Source organism: Cnephaeus nilssonii, assembly GCF_951640355.1.
Source record: "Cnephaeus nilssonii genome assembly, chromosome: 16".
NCBI classification, from domain to species: Eukaryota; Metazoa; Chordata; class Mammalia; order Chiroptera; family Vespertilionidae; genus Cnephaeus; species Cnephaeus nilssonii.
Window position 1 is genome coordinate 43,618,193 of NC_137087.1, and position 23,758 is coordinate 43,641,950.

A 23,758-nucleotide genomic window follows, 5' to 3' on the forward strand; every position below is an offset into this window, starting at 1 on the left:
TTGTTGACTTTAGAACAGGGCAGGAAATGATTAAATGGGATTTCAGTAACCCCGGCTCCTCCACATGCCCCCACTAACCCTGCTTCCAACAGGGCCATCATTGGTTCAGTGACATGTTGGTTCAGACTGCCCTGTAGCCAATGGAAAGCATGAGTGGCATGGACTCTGAATCCATTCTGTGTACCAGTGTTGCCTAATTTGTAAATAGCCTGTACCTGTATAATCTTCCTTCCTGGAAGTAACGAGGTTCTTTCTGAGTTTGAAAAATGAATGCAATGTGTGTTCTGATATGACATCATATTGGGTATCAGGGTATCTGGCAGAGGTTAACTGGAAGAGTCTGGCTCAAAGTAATCTGGTCACTGAAAAGAAAGGACTAACATAATTTAGACTTTGAACAGCCATTAAGCAGACCAGTGATGGATTATAAGTCCAAACATACTAGGTGGCAACTACATTTCATTAATTCTAAGGTGCTGTTTATTTCACATGTTATAGTCTCTGAAACTGGGATATATTTTAAAACAGATGGCATCTTAGATTTAGAGAAATTCAATATTATAATAAGAAGGATAAAAGAATCCAACATGTCAATATTATATCAGAGAAATATGACAAATATGAATTGATTGAATAGTGACTAAGCCTGGAATTTTCACATTAAACCCTGAAACAGACCGGAAAAAAAGCAGGGCTGGCTTAAAAGTTAAAATTTGAATTTGCACTGACTATGGTAGAATTTTCAATGACTTGATAACAAAAAAGCCATCATTTATGAGCCCCTGCTAATTGCCAGGGAAAATACATACATCCTCAACTCCCTAACCTATAAGGTAGGTGTTGCTAATTTCATTTTTTTTAGATGAAGATCAGAGAAAGTTTGGAGCTGCCTAAGGCCACACAGCTAGAAAATGTCAGGCACAATCAGCTTTCAAAACCTATTAGCTTTATTCTGTTCTATGTCCCTCCTGAAGCAAGCACTGACTGACCTGAAGATAAAAATAATTAGCTAAGACCATTTTTTTTTTTTCAGTTTGAGCAACTGGGTCATCGTTGAAGATCAGACATATTCTTACGTGTTAGAAGCTAACAGAGAAGATACTTAGGAAAGAGGAGCCTAAGCAAGCTTCTTGGATTTGGTCTATGAGAGCCCTGAGAACTGGAAATTTACGGAGGGTTTTCATCCTAAATGACCATAAATATGAAGTTGAATGCAAGTTCACCGAAAATTCAGAGCTAGAACTGACCACTCTGAATATACTATAACTTTTTGTACTGGGTTATGTTAAGTAAGGTCTTTGAGACTTAATATTTGACATCACTAAAATCAAAGGTATTTTGTTCTAAACCTGTCTTGCTGTGATTGCAAATTTGTAGAAATACTTACTATTTACCAGATAGGACCTATGCATAACTTTCAATTCATCTCACTTGTCTTTCTCTTCCATCTCAACGTCAGCCTCAATCTAGCCTGAGTTTCCCCACCCCCCTAGGAAACTCTAGATTGAATTGTTCACTTCCCATAAGTGGGCCATTTCCCTCTAGTTATGGTCATGCCTGGTGCTGGGATCTTCCCCTTTCCCTTACTGGCCTGTTCCAATTCCATACTGATGTTCCCGATTGCCTTGAGCTGGGATGATGCTGTCTTGAACCTAAATTTTGACTGCTGTGTGCCCTGAGGCAGGGTTTAAAAGATACCCATTAGCCATAGAGTACTTACTAGTTATTAAGCTTCTACTTATCAGGACAATTGTGCTAATTATTAATGATTTTGTGCTTGTGCATATGTACTTTTTGAAAAGACAACTTTATTGAGATATAATTTACATCCTATAAAATTCACCTGTTTAAGGATACAGTTCAGTAGTTTTTAGAATATACGAAGTTGTGCAATCATCACTACAGCCTTATTTCAGAGAGGAAGGGAGTGGGAGAGAGAGATAGAAACATCAATGATAAAAGAATCATTGATCAGCTGCCTCCTACACGCCCCCTACTGGGGATCGAGCCCGCAACCCAGGCACGTGCCCTTGACCAGAATCAAACCTGGAACCCCTCAGTCTGCAGGCTCTACAGCCTAATTTTAGAATACTTTCATCACCCCCCAAGAAAATCCTGTGCTCATTTGTAGTCACTTTCTAGCCCTAAGCAACCACTAATCCACTTTCTGTCTCTGTGGATTTCCCTATTCTGATATTTCATATAAAGGAATCATATGATATGTGGTCTTTTATATCTGGCTTCTTTCACTGTTTATAATGTTTTCAAGGTTCATTCATGTTGTAGCATGTATCAGAATATATATCCTTCCTTGTTGAGGCTGAATAGTATTCCATTGTACATAGATGTATAGTCACATTTTGCTTATCCATTCACCTGTCAATGGATATTTGGGTTGTTTCTACCTTTTGGCTCTTGTGAATTATGCTCGTAGGAACATGGGTGTACAAATGTCAGGTCAAGTCCCTGCTTTCAGTCCTTTGGGGTATTTACCCAGAAGCTCAGCTCTACTTTTAAAGCTCCTTTCCCTCCCAGGGCCCCCAGAGGTGGGGCTGCCTGCTGGTTTTTGAACCATCCTTTTGTGGCAGCTGCTGGGGTAGGTGCAGCTGTTTTCTGGGTCACTGCTCTCTTGGGAATGCTCAGTCTTTCCTTGCAGCTCCTCTTGCTCTTCAACCCCCAAATCCACCTCTCACCCCTTTCTGAATAGGATGGCTATGCATAATTTGACTTCTTATGCAAGAAGGCTCTTTGATCCTGGCCAGTGTGGCTCAGTGGTTAAGCATCAACCTCTGAACCAAGAAATCACAGTTTGATTGCTAGTCAGGGCACATGTCTGGGTTGAAGGCTCAATCCCCAGTAGGGGGCGTGCAGGAGGCAGCCGATCAATGATTCTCTCTCATCATTGATGTTTCTATCCCTCTCCCTTCCTCTCTGAAATCAATAAAAATATTTCTAAAAAAATGAAAGAAGACTCTTTGAGTCCCATCAAATAGATGAGGGTGGGGCAGGGAGAGATTTGTGATAGGTTATCGTTTAATTTCATCTATTTATCTTATCCTAACTGTGGAGAGCCATCACTCACGGAAAGAAATTTTTGAGACTTGAAATAAAGCCAAACATACAGAGAAAATATATTGTGGAAGTAAGGATTTATTTTGTGAATGTGGTACAAATCCTACACATGCTTTCAATTGGAAATAGAAATCACACACATAGGCTATTATATTAATGTCCCTGTTTTGAAAAACAACAGAAAATCAGCATATGTCCAAAGCCACAGAAAGAGTGAAGGCTCTACTATATTGCTAATTATCCCCGACGAAGGCCTTGTGTGGGCCTGGTCTTGGTTCTGCTGAAGCGTGGTTTGCCAAGAACTGTACAGGGTATGAACACCGCGTTTGTGCCCTTGGAGTTTTTAGGACCCAGCTCCTTTTTGTCAAGGGATTTGTAGATTTAAACAAATGTCCATCAGGATTTTAGTGAGTAGTGTTTCTGTCCTACACAGAATTTAAAACGAAGAGAAAGACTATTGGGGAGTGAGAGGAAAAGCAATTACTTTGAGTCAAATTGTTAAGAGAGAGAAGTTCGTTCATCTAGGAAGAAGGCGCAGCTTGAAAGGTGGGGGAACGTTGAGAAGCCCAGTAACCAGGGGTTTGGTCTCTAGTTCCCTGGGCTCCACCAGGGGCTTCAGGGAAAAGTTTTGCAGAATGGTGGTGAGGAAGAGGAACAGCTCCACGCGGGCCAGGCCCTCGCCAACACAGGCCCGTTTTCCTGGAAGGAGGAAACATTCCCATTAGTTCACCCAGATTCAAATCCAATAGCGCATATTCAAATACAACATGCCCCTAAGAGCCATGGAAAACACTGGTCAGAAAAGGGAACTTTATCAACTGCTGAAAGCCAATTCTTTGTCAGTATATATCAAAATTCTCTCAAGAAATGTTCCCTCTTTAGTTGGGTGGTCCTCCTTCTGGGTATTTAGCCATAGGAATGAGAGATGCATCTATTAGGATGTCACTTGCATTGGTATTTATGATATAGATGAGTCAGATGAAAACTGTATATCCACCTATACGAACTAATGGAATAAATCCTTCTGCATTTCACACAATGAGACCTAAGTATGTTGATGTGGAAGATTATTTAACACCACAGTCTGTCTTTTATCACAACAAACTAAGTGAAAATAAATGATCAAAGATTGTACAGAATGAACCAAATTTTATTTTTTAAATATACATCTATTATGTATATTTAGACAACAGTGGTTATCTCTGTAGAGTGAAATGGCAAATAATTTTTATTTCCTTATCTTTTTTTGCTTTTCTGCATTTTCCATCTTTTATGTTGAACACTTTTTATCACTGTAATTAGAAACAAAACATCTTCACTGTTATCTTTTAAATACTTAGCAAATGATTGAATAAGATAAGGAAAAAAAATATGTGCTGACCAATCCTGAATTGTCTTTATAACCTTATGGGAAATAGTAACTGGGAGCCAACCAGCTCTTGAAAAGAGGCAAGGGTAATGTGGGGCTCAGGTTTCAGAGGGGAAGAAAAAATATGAAGTCGCCAAGTCTCTTTGATGGCCTCTGGCTCTAAGAATCAGAAAGTTAATAATCATTAATAATTTTAAAAGAAGAAAAAAACTTGTACATTTGTTTTGGAAAAGTCAATATTACAAAGGGGAAACCAACAGATAAGAGTCTGCAAAAGCAGGTCCCTTTGTCACCTGGTAACATGTGACATTTGAATTGGCTCGACTGACTTTGGTTTCTTTAAAAACTGGCATTATACTCAGTCACCCAACAACAAAACAGTCCCTGGGTGACTTCCCTAATCCTCCCGGTGTACAGACTAAAGTGGCTCCATACAGTTACATCAGAAACTGTAACGGTTTCACATGATCAATCTTGCTATCATCCAGGGATTACTTAGTTATGCCCAAATCTCAGTGAAGCTAAAAAGTTGTCCAAAATGTGCATGTGTATGGTTTGGATGGATTTATTTGTATTTACCAAGGGAAAAGGGTATGAAGTAATCTGTTTTCCTGAGCCTGCCATTTTTATCCAAAAAATGGCCTGGGTCAAACTTCTCTGGATTGGGGAACTCCTTGCAGTCCAACAAGACGGAAGACAATAATGGCAATACCGTGGTGCCCTGGAACCAAGAAAAGAGAGAGGAGTTGTACTTTATCGTGCCTATCCTTGATTCATCAGAAAGGCTAACACTCTTAATTAGTGGATTGAATAGGACTGAGCACTCTTAAGCTTGCCTGGTGAGTGACTGTCTTGAGTTATTGTTATTTTATACATGCTGTTATCATACAATACTTATTGAGTAATAAGATAATTCTCTTTGGGAAGCGTGATGCTGTGATCAATGTGAGATAACCCGTTATTGTTGGTAAATGGGGGTTTGACACCCACATTGTCTAGACATGACATTTACTGGAATTGCTGCCTCAAATCCCAAGAGTCTACTTTTCTACAATTTGTTCCTTTCTGAACTCAGGTGTGAATGGAAGAAAGTGGGATATGAAAACTTGAATCTACTGAGTCAGACTCCACGTCCCTCATTTGAAAAATGGGGTGAGGTAACGAAAACACAGGCTTCCCTCCTCGTCTACAGATTTCTGTGAGGCTTACATGACAAAATAATATTAAAAGCTACCACTGTGCTTAGCTAGCTGTTTATAAAGTGTATTTAATTCTCACTGCAACTGTATCCAGCAGGCTCTCCTCTTGTTCCCAGTGTATAAGTGAGGAAATCGAGATTCAGAGAGGAAAAATAACTTCCTTAAGGTTACACTTTTAGCAAGTGGCATACTTAGAATTTGTCCAAGTTCTATCTGATCATAAGCACCTGTTTAAGTGAACGCTGCCTTTTTTCCATTTTCACTTTATTTTCTATATCCTTAAACATAATTTTAGGGTTATTGGAGAGGCAATACTAGTACATGCACATGGAATAGAATACCCCCAAAATATGTACAAAAGGGTATAAAGTAAAAATAAGTCTCTCTTCTTATACTCAAGTCCCCTGGTTTTCTTCTTGGTGTAATTACTGTTACCATTTTATGATATATCCTTTGGGAGATATCTTATGGATTTAAAAAAAAAAGGACACTCATATACATATATCCTCCACTATTTTCACACAAATAGTAGTATCCTATAGTGTGCTGCAGCTTGCTTAGTACTTTATAGAAATAAAGGAAGTTTTAAAGTCCTTTGTAAATGAACATTTGGGGGTTTTCCAATCTTCAAATATCACAAATATTGCTGTAGTAAATATTCTTATTTTATAGAAAATACACAAAGGATAATTTCCTAGAAGTGGAACTACTCTTCAAGTTGTATGTATGTTTTGAATTTTAATAGATATTACCACATTGTCTTCCATAGAGGTTATACCAATTTATACCACTAGCAAAACTATATGCTCTTTTACACCCTGCCAACATATTATGATAAGTTAAAAGAATTTTCTTTAGAATTATTATTTTTATTATATTTCATTGTGTGAGCATATTTTTACACATTTAAAAATCATTTGTAACTATTTTTACTCAAATTTTAATTTTGTTTTTCTTGTTCTGCATCTGTTGGTTTTTGGGTTTGTTCAAACTGACTGTAGGAATTCATTTTATTTTCCAGTAATTAGTCCTTTCCTCTTATGAACCATGCAAAATTTCCTCTCAGTTTGTCATTTACCCTTTAACTTAGTTTATTTTTCCAGGCAGATTTTTCTTATTTGCATATAGCCAAATTTACCGATTTTTAAATACAGGGCCCTCTTATTCCTCTCCTTTTGGGTGTTGGGAGTCAATGTTTGAAGTCTTTCAGAACTCTGAAATTCTCAAAAAAAAGTCATTGCTTTTATTCCTAGTACTTCTACAGTTTAATATTCTAAGTGTGTATATTTGAGCCACCAAGAATAAAGTTTCATGTAAGATATGAGGCAGGGATCTGTTATTATTATTTTCCAACTCCCCCAAGAGTTTTCCAACCTCTGTTGAATATTCCATATTTTCTCTCTAAGGGGAAGACACCTTTATCAAGTACAAAGTTTTCATGTATACTTAAGTTTATTTCTAGACTTTACTAGTATTCATTTGATCTGTCTTTTCAAGAAGGTATATTACACTGCTTTAATAACTGTGACATTGTATTACATTCTAACATTTGGTAGGACCTATCCCTGATTATGTTTTATTTTTTTATCTTCCATATCAAATTTAGGATCTGCTAGCTTAGTTCCAAGAAAATCTGGTTGATATTTTCATTGAGATCTCATAAATGTATAGATTTTTTTATTTAGGGATAACTGCTATTTTTTTACCCAAATACAGAATAAATCTTGTAATTTATTCAAACATTTTATATCTCTCATTAACATTTCAGTTTTATTTTTATAGATCTTGAATTTTTTTGTTCAGTTTATTCCTAAATATTTTATCATTGTTTTTATTAATGAAAACTTATCTTCATTATATTTTTAAAATCACTTTTATCTTATATAGGTGGAAATTGATTTTTTAAATAATAAATTTGTACCTAACCACTGAATAATTCTGTTTTTGCAATTGTGCTTTGGCTAATTTTTTTTTATTTCCAGGTATAATTATATCATTTACTAAGTTGCTTCTTTCTTTTAAATGTTTTATCTCACTATTTTTTTCTAATTCTACTTGCATAATATTAGTAATGGTAAATAGCCTTGCTTTATTCCTACTTAGGAATGCTTTTCATCTTTCATCAATAAGCATGATTGGGAAATAGGTTTTTTTCTGGCTAAAGAGATGTTCATCTATTCCTACTTTATTAAGGGTTAAAAAACAAAAATGAAGTACAAATAGGCAGTTATAAAATAGTCACAGGGATGTAAAGTATAGCATAGGGGATATAGTCAATAAAATTGTAATAACTATGTATGGTCCCAGGTGGGTACTAGACTTATCAGAGGGGCCACTCTGTAAGTTATACAAATGTCTAACCACTACACTAATGACTGAAACTAATATAATATTGTCAATTGTAATTTGAAAATAATTTTTAATTAAAATGGCCATTGAATATTACCAAAAGCATTTTCTGTACAAATGAGATTATCGTATGATTTTTCACCTAAATTTTATTTATATGGTGAATTTTATTAAACTAGATTTCCTGGTGTTAGACCATTCCTGTGTGCTTAAGGATCTCAATTTGTTGGTGATGTGGGGTTTGTAACGTGATGCTAGACTTAATGTACTAATATACTTTTGCATTGATACTTTTAAGTAAGATTGGTGGCTGTTTTGTAGTATTTTTATTCTGTTTTGCAATATCTTGATCAGGTTGGCACCTTTTCTTCCTCTTCTATGCTCTGGAACTATTTAAATGTAAAACCTAAGCCCCTAATCACTTACAGGAGACTGACTACATCCCTAGTGAGCATGTACGTTTTGGTAAGTGCTAAGTGTTCTACAAATGTTAACCGTCAAGAGCAGCAATATCTCCAATGTCCTATACATAAAGTTCTGGGAAGAGAACATTTGGGTGAAAGAAGATGGACACTGGCTTAATTACCTTAGAGCTACAGACACATTTTCCACTTCCCCCTGTTTATAATCTACCCTGAAAAATCAGGTTTCAGTTCCCGTAAGATTCTCGCTAATGGAAATCACTGCTCCCAGAATGCATTCTATATGAGAGCAGGAGGGGGGGGCCGTGGAAGCCCAGGTCAGCCTCCCCCGTCCTAGGAGGCAGAGACAGGGCACCGAGCTGCAGACGGACCTGAGGGCGTACTGCGTGGCAGTGACAGGTTTCAAACCAAGGCCATCTGACTCGGACTTGTGTGTTTTCCATTACACACGACTGCCTCTCTTCCTGCAATGGAACTGAGAGCCTCTCACAGGCCCACTGAGGGACCGGACCACCCCTTCTGTCCCGGTCCGTTCTCCCAGACACATCTAACCTTGGGGATGACATATTGTCTGAATTTCGTGTCCTTAGTCACGGCATGTGGTAAATTAGAAGGAAGGAGGGAGATGTATCTTTGTATCTCATTCAACACAGCCTCTGTGTAAGGCATCTTCATCTTGTCCTTCAAGGAGGGCTTCTGGTTTCGTCCAATCACACTGTCAATTTCTTCATGAACTTTGGCTGCAGAGACATGAATCATGAATGCCACTCAAGCGATGTGTTCCCTGGGTACCTGGAAATTACCCGAAATGCTTGCCATGTGCAACAGAACATGGCCTAGAAAAGGTTCCCAATGTCAAAGACTTGTTGTTACACAGCCCATTGCTCTGCTCCTGGTGGAATTTCTCTTTTCTATTTTGCTGTAAATGCCAGAGACTTGCTGAAGGAAACATAAAGGCCGGATTCACTAGGTCCTCAGCCTCCTGGCTTCATTGGTTTGCTCTTATGTACAGGTGAGGCAAGGACCTTTGTAGCAGGGATTATGGCTTAGCCCATGTTTCCTGGCAAAGCAGCTGTAGGGGGAAATGTTTGATCCTCACTCTAGTGGGAGCTTCTCCTTTGCCACCTTCATCCAGTCTCCTTCAAGTTCTGGGGGGTGGTAAATACCATTTTGTTGAGCAGTATAAACACTGGCTCATAAGGCCTGTGCTCTGAAATGCGCTTGAGAAAACGAACCTACCAAAATCTCATTTTTGAATGTTGTTATAGCACAGCTAAAAAAAACCCTTTTGAAATAGGGTCCATTTTCAAGTTGGAAGACAGGGGCCTGAAAGATTAAATGACTTGTTTGAGGTCACACAGCCAGGTATTGACAGGCCTAGGAAGAGCATCGGCATTGGTCCCTCATCTAAACAGGGCTTACTCTTCGGCATTGCACCTCATATATAAGACTCAGGATTCAGAAGTTCCTCTGCTTCCAATTTAAACAACAGCCTTTCAGTTCTTAAAGGTGCTTCTTTCTTATCAGCAGAGTTCTAATCTACAAAAGCAAAACCACATACATGGCCATTTGCATGGTGCTCTAAAGGCAGCCCAGAGAAAGTGAAGCAGTCGCTGTCAGCAGTATCTTCCCACCCCCGCCCAGTGCCCTGATCCCTGAAATGTTGGCTGTACCTTCCACCTCTGGATGTTTCATGAGGAGCAGGAGCCCGTATCTCATGGTGGAACTGGTGGTCTCTGTTCCTGCCACAAACAAGTTGGATCCACAGATTGCCAAGTTCTCCAAGTCAAATTCAGACATGGGGTTGTGTTTCTCCTGTAGATGGTAGAGTTAATGGTTATAGGAGTTAAAAAGAAGGCAATGACTTATCAGAGCTCCATAATCACACCCCTTTACTAGTAATAGGCTTCACTTTGTGCACTGTCATGTAGTGGATAGAAAAAGAAAAAAGTCAGTTGTGGATCAAAACTCCAAGGTTCAATCCCAGCTTAGTCAATGAACAGATGTGCGCCTTGGGCAAGTTACTTTACTCTCTACGCAGTTTCATCATCTGTGAAATAGAGATTAAAAAATAAAATAGAACATGCTCCATAGGCTTATTATAAAGATGAAAAGAGTTAATTAATGGGTGGAAGCCTCATATATACAAATACTCAGTGAACGGTATCTTCTTTTATTATATTTAATGAAAAAGACCAGATGATACACTCTATGCAAACACAATGTAGAGAAAGCACTGATTTATAACTGGTCTGTTTCCTTCACTTACACTGACTTAGATGCTCTCAGCTCCACCTTCTCCCATATGTCATTCATCATTATAATGGCATTTCTAATATGAAGACTGTACTTGTAAGACATTTTTACTTGTAATTTTTTACATGGGGTCTACAAAGTGTATAGACAATAAATTGATCCAGAACTTAAAAATAGTGAGTGAGCTTCCTATTTTAAAATGATTCTAGTAAAAATAATAGGGATTAAGTCTTCGTGGATGTATCCCGCACACCTGGCATAAAAACGGGCACTGAACATTTGAATGTTTAATGCTGTTACACTAGTTAATAAAATTTCTGTATTCCTATATATTTAAATTATTTTCATTGCTGATGATTTTAATACCATTGGTTTTTAAATTTGAGGAAAGTACTAGAGTACTTGTTTTTAAATTCGCTTTATTTTTAAAACTCTGAGTCAAGTTTTTCTTCACTCAGTTTCTTTATACTACATCCCTTCTATTCATTTCAAAATGGAATTATTTCTGCATGTGGAAATCTAAAATTTTAGGTACATTGTCGTTTCCTACCTATAGTCCTTGGTGTCTTTACCTGGAATCAAGAATATTGAGTATGTAAAAGTCCCTCACAAGAGAAAGTTCAGTTCATTTTTGTTGTTATTGTTGTTTTAAACATTTTTAATGATTTTTAGAGAGAGAGGAAGGGGGAGAGAGAGGAAAACATTGACATGAGAGCAAAACATTGAGCCTGACCAGGGATCGAGCCTGAAACCTGGGCATGCGCCAGGAATCCAACCAGCAACCCTTCAGTGCATGGGACACTGTTCAATCAACTGAGCAATACCAGCCAGGACAGTTCAATTGGTTTTTAAAAGTCTTTGCTGATGAAGAGAGTTAGGGAGAAAATGGAAATGTTAACATACATTTTATTTATGTTCTAACTATAATTTCACTAACTAGGATGAATTCCACTGTTTTATTTAATTCTTAGCATAAGCCAAATCTATTATGCAATAAGATTATAGAAATTTAATATTAACTTAATTTAAAACAGAATGAAACAAAACTTATAGGAAAGCAGAAACACTTCAAAAAAACTTCTATTGATAGTTATCTTACAGGAAAATAGACGTGGAGAAGAAGTTCTATTAGTACTGATAATAGTGTGCCACATTGCCATAAAAATCAAGAATTACCTCCATGGTGTGACCGTGTTCTCATGCACTCCCATGGGAGGGTAAGATACGGTGTTGGAGAGAGACAGCGCATACAGTACCTGCTCCATCTTGCTGAGGAAACAATCGATGTAGTCTCGAGGGTTATTCTGATCCAGGGACTCCTGATGCTCCTTCACTTTTTTCAGAATGAAATTTTTAACATTTGTCATCCTTTTGGAAAATGATCTGTGCTCTCCAGGGAGATGCTTTATGAGTTTTGGCCACAGATTGTACATCTGAAAATGGGGGAAGGGGGAAATACACTGGAAATTCAGTTTGTTAAGAGGAAGCAGAGCTCCTGAATGGACTGCCTAACCCTCTCTGTGGTCTGGCCAGACGGAATCCCTTCCTCCAACTTCCAAGCAGAAGAGAAGGGAGGACAATCACTACATACAGGAGAGCGGCCCCTGCCCATCTCCTTGCTCATCCCAGCTTTGGCCAACCCCTGACTCATACAGGAGAAAATGGGCACAAGGCCCTTAAAAGAAACACAGGCAACTGAGGATGTTTTATCTGTCCCCTTTTGTGTGGGTAAAGCCATAGAGGCAAGCAGAGGGCAAACGTCCAATGGTGCTGGGTTAACTGCCATCGCACTCATTCACTTGACATACGTGGAGGGAAGGTGACAATGAATGCTGACATCAACACTTGTTCCTGGAATAGGTGAGCTCATAGCCTGGACCAATGAGGTCAACCACAAGTACAGATGCAGCCTCAGCCTTACCTGGATCCATGGAGAGCTTAATTTCTTAGAATTTTCATTTAACAAACTCATCAGGTAAAGTAACTTCTCATCGTCATACTGGAAACGCTCGTTGAAGAGGGTGGAGCAGATGACATTGCAGGGAGCAAGTGAAAGGATGAAAGTAGGGTCAAAGGGCTGAGCTGACATAAGAAACAAACAACTCTTAACGTTAGGATTTTCATCAAGAACAGTACCTTCTTCCTGCTCAGATTTATACACAGGATGTATTTCCTCTAAACTTCCCCAAATTAGGATGTAAACACCTTCTAATAATGCTGATACTAGATAGTATTACACTAGGCTACTAATACTATCGATTATATTATTATACTAGAGGCCCGATGCACGAAGATTTGTGTAAGAATGGGCCTTCCTTCCCTTGGCTGCTGGCACAGCTTTCACTCTGGCCGGAGCCGCCTTTCTGCTCTGGTCCGGAGCTGCCTTTCCGCATTCCCATGCTGCCTAGAGGCCCAGAGCAGCTGGGGTGGTGCAGAATGCCTGTGTTGTCACCATGGCAACGATGCAAGCATCCCGCCCCCAGCTGCTTGGTGCCTGTGTATGCAAATTAACCTGCCATCTTTGTTGGGTTAATTTGCATACTCACTCCTGATTGGCTGGTGGGCATCACAAAGGTACGGTCAATTAGCATGTTACTTTTTTATTAGGTAGATAAATACAGTACTTTAATAATCATAAGAGCAACAAGTGATATTATGGAGCATTTACATGCTGGATACTGTGTAATTGTCCTGCAAACTACATTATTTAAGTCTCATTTGGAGGTTTGACTTTTTTAGCTCCATTTTTCAGATGTGGAAAGTGCATCTTAGAAAAGTTAAGAAACTTGTCCAAATTTACATATCCAGTAAGTGCTGAAGTTGGGAAATGAGTCCAAACTAAAGGTCGTGAGAGTCCTAACTAAAAGCTCTGTATCACCTTCTTCCCACCCCTTTTTCCTAGCCAGCTCCCTATTAAATAGAGCAGGCTGTGGACCACGGAGTGATTCCCAAAGGAGGAGCTCTGCCTGGGGGCAGTGTGTGCAGGAAGTCCTCTTGCCCCCGAAGGGTTGATCAGTGGAATTCACCCTCTGTTTTTCTGAGCTCCTCCACCAGGTACTGGGCTTCCTCCTGGACCCTCTCCTCGATGCTCCTCTTCCCCATCCCGAAGTTCCTCAGGGTCATGAGGGAGAAGCGTCGCATTTGCTTCCACGTCTCTCCATTACTGAAAAGGATTCCTAGGAAAAGCAAGGGGCAGGAACGTGGGTGTCACAGAGTGGGATTTTCCTTAAAGCTGATCTCTTTCCAGTGCCCTTAGCAGGGATTCAGCAAATGGCAGTTGAAAAGCACAACCTATTCGGGGTTTGGGTGAAATATTGGTCACAAAGAAAAGAGAACCCATGCTCTGGTCAACAGGGGGCAGAGATGATGGAATGGGGCAGGGGACTCATTGGCCAGTGGAAAACATTCCCAAATGTGGGAGAGCCCTCTGTCTGGTTTTCTTAAAAATGGTCAAAAGTGGCATGTGTTCTCACAAACTCCTTTCCTGAGTGTCTGTTTTTATACTTCATATTCCTCCAACTTGTGGTTTAGTTCTAGCTGTGATTTTCTCTATGAGAGGATAAGCAAAGCAAAGCAATATGGGATTTAAGATCATATTCTTCAGTGAATTTACTACAGTGAATGTTAGCCTCATCTGAATAAGAAGAAAGAAAGGAGCAAAGGAACCCAGTATGTCCCATACCAATGCTTTTTAATTTCTTCCTCTGTTCAAAACCTGTTACTTAGTCTGAATTTCATATTTCTCCTAATGTGCCATCAGTTTCATCGGCATGTTGTGTCCTCTCAAAAGTCAATGCACGTTTGCTGCTGCTAACTGATCTAAGCAAATGATCTACTAAGACTGGAACATCAAAACACACACCAACACCTATTTAAGGATTATGAATCCGAAGATGTGACCTATGAGTATCACACGGGTTAAACAAAAACTTCATGACCTGTGAATATCACACAGAGGATCAATAAAAGCTCGCATAACCACAGAGCAGGAGTGGAGAGTGGCACTTAATGACTGACAATTTGACTGTATCTCTCAGACTGAAGTTTGATCAAAAGGGGGGAACTGTTAATAAAAGAAATACAGGCCGAAATGGAGTCACTTTTGCTAAGCCAGTCACTAAACCAAAACTTAATAACCTGATTGCAGTTTCAGCCTCTCCCAGGAGAGGAATTTTAAACCAATCAGCACAGAATTTCCTGATCTATTCCAGTAAGGTAATCTGCATGATAAAACTCCTGCCATTCCCTTTCTCCAAAAAAATAGGCGACCTGTCCTAAAAAGAGTTATTTCTTTCCTTTTGCTATTAACTCCCCTCCTACACTCATCTATTAAAACCTTCCATTTTGTACAACCTCTCAGAGGTCTTCCTCATTGATATATGGGATGTTGTCCAATACATGAATAGCTTCATAAAACCAATTAGAGCTTCAACTTTACTCAGTTGAATTTTGTTCTTTAATGGAATTAAGTTTACATTTCTCTGGGACTTGCAATTTTATAATTTTAAGTGGTTTTGAGGTATATATTACCTATATTTCTTTACATATATCAAGTATTACACAATAAAAATAAAAACAAAGATGAAGCTGGCTATGCCAGAAATACCAACGATGGATTTAGAAGGTTGGGGTTTTGAACCAAAGGATATCAACTGATCTCTCAACTTTCAGGGAGTAGAACTAGAGATTGAGTTCACTCATGTAATCAATGACTCAATCCATCATGGCCATGTAATAACTCTGGACACCAAAGCTCAGGTGAGCTTCCTGGTTGGTGAACACATCAATGGGTAACATTCTGATTTCTAGGGAGAGGACACAGAAACAGAAGCTCTGCATTTGGGACCCTCTCAGACCTTGCCCTCTGTGTCTCTTCATGTGCATCCTTCATATGATAAAACTGTAATTACAAGTTAGCACCTTCCTGAGTTCTGTGAATTATTTTACCAACTAGTGTTCCCGTTGCAGGAAAAATCCTGCAATAGGGTTTCCTGCTGCACTCTACCCCGCCCTGCCTGCTCTCCTCCCTTGTCCCCCGCCCCGCCTTCTCCGCCAGCACTCCTGCTTTTCCCTTCTCCCCCGGCCCCGCCTCCGCTCCTCCCTTTTTCTCCCCCCCCCCCCCCCCCCCGCCGACTTGCTTGCTTCTCCGCAGCTTTGCTCCCTTCTGCAGCTCTTGGCTTCTTTCTACACGGTCTTGATATGCAAATTAGCCACCATCTTTGTTGGGGTAATTTGCATACTCGTCATGATTGGTTGGTGGGCGTGCCTTGGCTGGTGGGCGTAGCGAAGGTGTGGTCAATTTGCATATTTGTCTATTATTAGGTAGGATTATCAAACTGGAGGTGGTCATGGGAACCCCTGAATTTTTCACCAGTTGGTCAGAAGTATGGATGACCTGGGAACCCCTGAACTTGGGGCTAGCAGCTGAAGTGAGCTTGGTGTTTTTGGGGATAACGCCCTTAACCTATGGAGTTTGCACTAACTCAAAATTACACTGCAGTATTGTAGTATCTAATCAGTTGCTTGGTGTAGTTCAGACACTTATTGTTAGTCATTTTTTGCTAAAGAAAATGAACCCACATTTGGATTTGAAACATACCATGTCCTTTTTGGAAATCTGAAATAATTGGAATAGGTCCTCTGCCAAGGAATTCATCACCCTGATCGATGAGAGCTTCCTTCACCGCCTCATATCCATGTAAGACCACAGTGGGCGTGGATCCAACATACAACGTGTAAACAGGGCCGTACTCTTTGGCTAGCTGGAAAAAGATTCAAGCAGTTGTGTAAACACTATTGCAAAAGCTCTCCACAGGAGACTTGGGTAGAAATTAAGTAATAATTTATATGTAGCTTAGACTTTGCCCCATCCACTGCATTTTAGAAATTTAACCCAGGGTATAGTCATGGATTCACCCTTCCCTTCATTTATAATATGCAACCATTAAGCAAATATTTACTAAGCACCTGTGCTGTGTCAGACACTGTGTACAGCCCAGGAGTCCCCACTGAATTTCGAGTCTAGTGAAAGTGACAGGCAGCAAACTGTCAAACGATATTTGCAATACAAACTGAGCATAATTCTGTGCAAGTGATAGAGTGTACTATGTTGGATGATAATGGGAAAACTTAATAAAACAGAGAGGTTAGGAATCTATGAGGAGGTAAGATTTAAGGTTCAACTAAAGATGAGAAGGAAGCAGCCAGGACACGAAGTTGTGGGGAGCTCACTAAGCAGGTATGAAAAAGGAAGAAACCTATATATTTACGATAGCATTAGGTTACCCTTGCTTACCCCCCTTCCAAGAAGAAAAAGAGAGTATCAAACTTCAGTAGGAAGGCAGGGGAGGGTTGGCGGATGGGAGGGGGAAGGGGGGTAAGAGATCAACCAAAGGACTTGTATGCATGCAAATGAGCATAACCAATGGACACAGACACTGGGGGGCGGGGGGAGGAGGGGAATGAGTCGGAGGGTGGGAGAGGCCGGGAGGAGACATATGTAATACTATTTGTAATACTTTAAACAATTAAAAAAACAAAAAACAACCAGACAAAAATTGGGAGTATGGTTTTCAAACACCATTCTGCTCTCTACTTCCCTAAGTTTGACTATTTTAGATCCCATGCGTGAGATCATGCTGTATTTGTCTTTCTGTGTCTTATATATTACTTAGGATAATGTCTTCTAGGTTCATCCATGTTGTAAATAGCAGAATTTCCTTCTTTTAAGGCTAAATAATATTCCATGTGTGTGAGACAGAATAGGTGATAGAAGATAGATGACAGATACCCCACATTTTCTTTATTTATCCATTAATAGACATTTAGGCCGTTCAGGAGAATATATTCTTGCACAATGAACTGCTGGTGATAAAATCTTTTCTCATATTTGCCAAGGAATGAATGTCAGTCAGGGTAGCAGAGCTGGGCTGTATCAGAGCGAGATTTTGGGGAGGGGAGTGAGGATCACGACACCTCCTATAGATCATTTAGTGTAAAATAGACGCAACAATAATAATCATATAGGACATTTGACACATTTTTACATTTGCTGGGCTTGCCTTTCGGTGTTATATGTTGAAGGGATTGGAAGCCTTTCAATTAAAGTAAGTTCTGATTGCAGAATTTTCTTATACACTAAAATCCAACCTATATTTCTGGTCAACATACCTCACTCCCTGCTTGAAAGTGTCCAGTCCAGAAAGAAAGAGGATGTATGTCTTGTGATACGAAGCAGACCCCCCAAAGTGCCTCGGTGGTGAGTCAAACTAAGAAAGACTGAGGTGGGAGAGCCAGCCTGCCTGCAGTGGTCTCAGGGGCAGAGCTGGAAGATGAAGATGACCCCCTTTCCTGAAGATGGCCGCCCCAGAATGAAACCCCCTTACCTTGCAGAGAGATGCAGGGATGTCCTTCAGGTTTAGCTGCATCAGATTCCCAATGATGGGAAGGGGAGTTGGGCCCGGTGGTAGCCGTCCCCATTTGCGACCTTCTTTCCACACCCAAAGGAAAACCAGGCAAATGACAAAAATAATAAAAACAGGAGTAGTGATTCCCAGCAGCTCCATCTCAGCTACTCGACGTGAGGAACTGTTCGATGCTTGTTAGGAAGCAAAGTCTTGTGCAGGGGTGTGACTTGGCAGTTCTTGGATTTGGAAAAAAATACACCAAGCAAACAAACAAACAAAAAAACCCCTGGAAATTGATTTTGGCTTTATATACTTTGCTGAAGCTTGAGATCAAGAAAGACTCATGACCTCTCCCTCTCATTAACAAAATCTGCAACTTTGGATTTTCTAAGCATCTTCATTGCATGTACGTTTCTTCTTACAGCACGAATGGTTTATTAACTATAAAGTTGCATTTATTTTTTTATAATTTTCTGAAACTGTTCAAATAATTAAATTGATAAATTTGAAAAGAAAAAAAAAAAAGATCATGTATCCTGAGATCCGATTTGGAAAAACAGAGCTGTCAGAGTCGTCTTCCTCAAACATCTTTTTTTATCAGGTTTCTCATCAGTTAAGAGTCTACTACGTCCATCAACAGATGAATGAATAAAAAGAAGGTAGTACATATACATACGATAAAATATTAGTCACTTTTAAAAAGGGATGAAGACCCATAGCCGGTTTGGCTCAGTGGATAGAGCTTCGGCCTGTGGACTGAAGGGTCCCAGGTTCAATTCCAGTCAGGGGCACATGCCTGGGTTGTGGGCTCAATCCCCAGTAGGGGGTGTATAGGAGACAGCTGATCAATGATTCTCTCTCATCATTGACGTTTCTCTCTCTCCCCTTCTCCCTTCCTCTCTGAAATCAATAAAAATATATTTTAAAAAAATAAAAAGGGATGAAATTCTAATATTTGCTACAGCATGAATGAACCTTGAAGACATGATACTAAGTGAAATAAGCCAGACACAAAGTACAAGTATTTTATGATTACACTTATATGGAGTACTTAGAGAAATTAAGTTCATGGACATGGAAAGTAGACTAGAAGTTGCTAGGGCCTAGGAGAGGAATAAATGGGGTGTCAGTGTTTAATGGGTACAGAGTTTGTTTGGAATGATTAAAAAAGTTTTGGAGCCTGGCCAGTGTGTCTCAAAGGTTGAGCGTTGACCTATGAACCAGTTCACATACCTGGGTTGTGGGCTCAATCCCCAGTAGGAGGCACGCAGGAGGCAGCTGATCAACGATGCTCTCATAAAAAATTGTGAATGGCCCTAGCTGGTTTGGCTCAATGGATAGAGCATCAGCCTGCGGACTGAGGGGTCCCAGGTTCAATTCCGGCCAAGGGCACATGCCTAGGTTGCAAGCTTGATCCCCAGTAGGGGACGTGCAGGAGGCAGCCAATCAATGATTCTCTCTCATTATTGATGTTTCTATCTCTCTCTTTCTCTCTCTCTCTCTCTCTCTCTCTCTCTCTCTCTCTCTCTCTCTCTCTCTCTCTCCCTTCCTCTCTAAAATCAATACATTTTAAAAAAATAATAAAGGTTAAAAAAAAATTGTGAATGGCCCTAGCAGGTTTGGCTCAGTGGATAGAGCATCAGCCTTTGGGCTGAAGGGTCCCGGGTTTGATTCTGGTCAAGGGCACATGCCTGGATTTCGGGCTTGATCCCCAGTGTGGCATGCAGGAGGCAGCCAATCAATTATTCTCTCTCATCATTGATGTTTCTATCTCTCTCTCCCTCTTCCTTCCTCTCTGAAATCAATAAAAATATATGTTAAAAATTGTGAATGCTCTTAATACCACTGACATGTACATCTTAAAACTGTTAAAATTGTAAATTTCATGTATATTTTATCACAATAAAGAAAAAAAAACATTCACTAAGGTGGTTTTTGAAAAATGTTATCTCATTTGTATTTACATTTAAGATCATTAATCCTCTTATTGATTTATTCTTTGAGGTAAATCTTACTATTAACAATAATGTTTATACATTATTTTATGGGGAATTTTTACTATAATAAACCTTTTTCTAAAATCTAAGAAGTCTACTGTGGTTTTCTATTACTTATTATTACAAACATTAAATATGTACTAAGCACAAAAATTCATTAAATGGTTTTTTAAACTTTATTGTGTTCCACTTATTTCAGAGCCATCTCTGTATTTCTCATAACAGACTATTCCTGTTGAACAAAATTGCTTATTAGCCTGCATTAGTGGATCCATTAGCTTTGGGGCTGTGAGCTGGTATGGAGCACAGCCCCTGATGCGTTTAAACAGGAAGAACTCAGGCAAAGGTCATTAGTTTAAGGGCCTCTGAAACGTTTCTGTATTCCTTCCAGCACCTTCTGTGGAACCTGTCCACTGATACTTTTGCTAAGTTGTTTCCAGATATTCATCTGCAGACATTTCACAGTGAGGTAAATTATTGACTTGGAAATGCTTACACAGTTAGGACTTTAATGTCGCTTTGGATGTCGAAAGCAGGTGAAGAAATACAGTGAGATGCTGGAAACACGTTGGGAAAGGGCAGATTTAAAACAACGTAGACATATCATTCCCTTGCTTAAAAATCTTGAAAGGACTTATTAAAAAATAAACTGTTTCTTTTATTATTAACACCTTATGTTTTTAGAATAGTTTTAGATTCACAGCAAAACTGAGTGGAAGATAGAGTTCCCATATATCCCAACCCCCACCATCAAAATCCTGCACCAGAGTGGTTATTTGTTACAACCCATGAACCCACAGCTAAGTCCATAGCTGACATTACTGTTCACTCTTGGAGCAGAGATGGTATCTGTCTTATTCCCTATTTTGTTCACTGTTGGTCCAATACTTCACACGATTTAGGTTTCCTGACACATACCAGGCACTCAAACATTGGTCGAATCATATTTGATATTCACATTGTTTCTCGTATTGTGTCAGGAGGGTATTGTCTCCACTGGAAAGGTTTTAAAGGACACCTCCTCCCTGACCACTTGGGCTCCTGTCTCCCACTGGTTCAGGGTTGTTCCTGGAGACGGTTTTGTGCATATCTGAGTTGAATATATGTGCAGAATGCCTGCCGCTTCCCTAGTGCGGAGGATCCCTGCAGTGAAACACACGTGAAGTGCAGGCATGGCACTGTTGAGGCAAGGGGACACAGTGAATTGCATTTTAAAATACCATCTGGTGCTCCCACTGCCTGGAACACATTACACCATGACCGTCTCTCTTTAGCTGGCTACCTCTTGTCCATCCTTAAAATTTTGGCTAAAATCTGACATTGCCTCCTAGAAACCACTAGGCTGGTCTGACCCTCATTTGTGCCCCTTGCATCCAGTGTCCACTCTGCAGTGTCATTTACCACACTCTAAGTGCCTTTTATTTGCTTGCCAAACCCCCAACCCCAACCCACACAAGGTTAGAAGCCTTATTGTTGCCTTGGCAACTAGCACATTCTAGATGCCCAATAATTACTTACAGGAAGAAAGAAGGAAAGAAAAAAAATTGAAGATAAAAAATGGAAGTAGATGGTGTCTTAGTCTGCTCAGGCTGTTGTAAAAATACCATAAACTGGGTGTCCTAAACAACGCATTTCTCTTAGTGCTGGAGGCTGGGAAGCCAAGATCAAGGCGCCAGAGACTTGGTGTCTGGCAAGAGCCCTCTTCCTGCTGTGTCCTCACATTGCCAAGAGACAGACATCTCCCTTGTGTGTCTTCTTATAAGGGAACCAATTCCATTTACGAGGGCTCCACCCTCATGACCTGTTCACCTCCCAAAAGCCGCCCCTCCAAATACCATCACACTGGGGATGAGGGCTTCAACATATACGCTTCAGGGAGACACATTCAGTTTATAGGCGATGGGAAGTAGAAAAATGAATAAATAGGAAAAAAGAAAGGTACGAATTCCAAAGAGACATGGTAAGGAAAACAAGTAAAATGTCATTCTGTGTGAGCAATGGATTAACAGTATCTACAGCGGACCCCTGAACAGCATGGGTTTGAGTTGCATGGGTCCACTTGCACATGGATTTTTTTTTCAATAAGTACTCTAACTGTATTTTCCTTATGATTTTCTTTTAAAAAGATTTTTATTGATTTCAGAGATGAAAGGATAGGGAGAGAGAAAGAAACCTCAATAATGAGAGTCATTTATTGGCTGCCTCCTGCACTTCCCCTACTGGGGATCGAGCCTGCAACCTTGGCATGTGCCCTTGACCGGAATCGAACCAGGAACCTTCAGTCCACAGGCCGATGCTCTATCCACTGAGCCAAACCGGCTAGGGCCCTTACAATTTCCTTAATAACATTTTCTTTTCTCTACCTTACCTTATTGTAGTAGTATGTAATACATATTAACATACAAATATGTTCATCAACTGTTACCTGTAAGGCTTTTGGGAAGAGTAAAAAATTATATGCAGAATTTTGACTTGCAGGGTTGCTCAAGGGCCAACTGTAGTTCTAAATGCTTATTCAAAGACCAGAGACCAGGAGAAAGCTGAGAGGCTGGGCCAGCTTGTTGAGATTTTACTGGAGGGCTGTGGTCAAGGTTTAACCCTTTGCACTCGCTTGCTTTTTTCTCAATTCCTTTATTCTAATGCTAACCGTGTCGAGTTACACTCGACATCCGAGTGCAAAAGGTTAAAATCTAGCTAGCTTACCTCACTGCTGCTGAAGACATCATTCAAAGTCTTTTATGATGCATTCATATATATCAGGTCCTGTGCTCTCTCCACTGCAGAAACTTAAAGTCTACTCAGAGACAGAAACACATGCTGATTCCCATAGAGTGGGTGAACTAACTCACCCAACAATTACCACTATACTAGGTGCATAAACTTGTCTTGCTGAACCCACTGAAGAGCGAGCACTGCAAGGATGGGTCAACAGGTTCAGAGATGTTAGGTAACTGCTCATTGTTCACATTAAGTCCTGACATGGACACTCTAACCTAACTTCTATGTCCTTTTCCCCACTAGTCACTTAACCTGCATTTCACATTCATCCTTTTGTTCTTTCATGCAACACAAAGGAATAACTCATATGGGCCAGGTATTATGTTAGGTATGAGCAATACTACTACCCCAGGGAAGACCATGGTCACAGTCCCTGCACCTGGAGAGCTGAATTATTTGTGGGAAAGACATTAAGCAGGTAATGTGAGGCACGTGAAATGTTACAAAGGGGGAAATGTGGGGTACTGATCTGGGCAAGCATGCAGGGTGACCTGTTTGAAGAAGTGAAGACACCATTAGAAGTTAGCAAAGGCAAGTTGGAGCTTTGGGGAAGAAAAAGTAAGCTGGGCAGATGGAACAATATATGCAGAGACTGAGAGAAGGTATAATCAAGGATCTGGGCAAGCAGGTCAGTGGGGGCAAAATAACAAAAAGCCTTGTATACAAACATTTGAGACTTAATTCTAAAGCAATTAGAAGTCAGTCAAATTCCTTCCCCACAGTAAAAAGAAAAGTCCGACTTAATTTTAATACCTACCAAACACCTATAGGATAATTGGTTCAAATTAAATTTCCCTGGTCTGCAATAGCAGATGTAGGATACTATGGGGTTGGATCCTACAGGAAACCGAGTAAAGTGCTGCTGTCCTCAAAACTCCCAATTACCAAGCCCTGCTGTCCCAACATTACT

The 23,758-nt window shown here is 40.0% G+C and overlaps 1 protein-coding gene across 1 annotated transcript; it reads right to left on the reverse strand.

Moving 5' to 3' along the window:
- Positions 1 to 3,589: 3,589 nt before the first annotated feature.
- LOC307112333 (cytochrome P450 2C44-like) lies at positions 3,590 to 18,232 on the reverse strand (the record flags this gene model as incomplete). The annotated part of the gene is made up of 9 exons (XM_079792934.1): positions 3,590 to 3,771; positions 5,021 to 5,162; positions 8,964 to 9,151; positions 10,085 to 10,226; positions 11,924 to 12,100; positions 12,589 to 12,749; positions 13,694 to 13,843; positions 16,267 to 16,429; positions 18,053 to 18,232. 9 exons carry the CDS (start codon positions 18,230 to 18,232, stop codon positions 3,590 to 3,592), a joined length of 1,485 nt encoding a protein of 494 aa, XP_079649060.1.
- Positions 18,233 to 23,758: the final 5,526 nt, after the last annotated feature.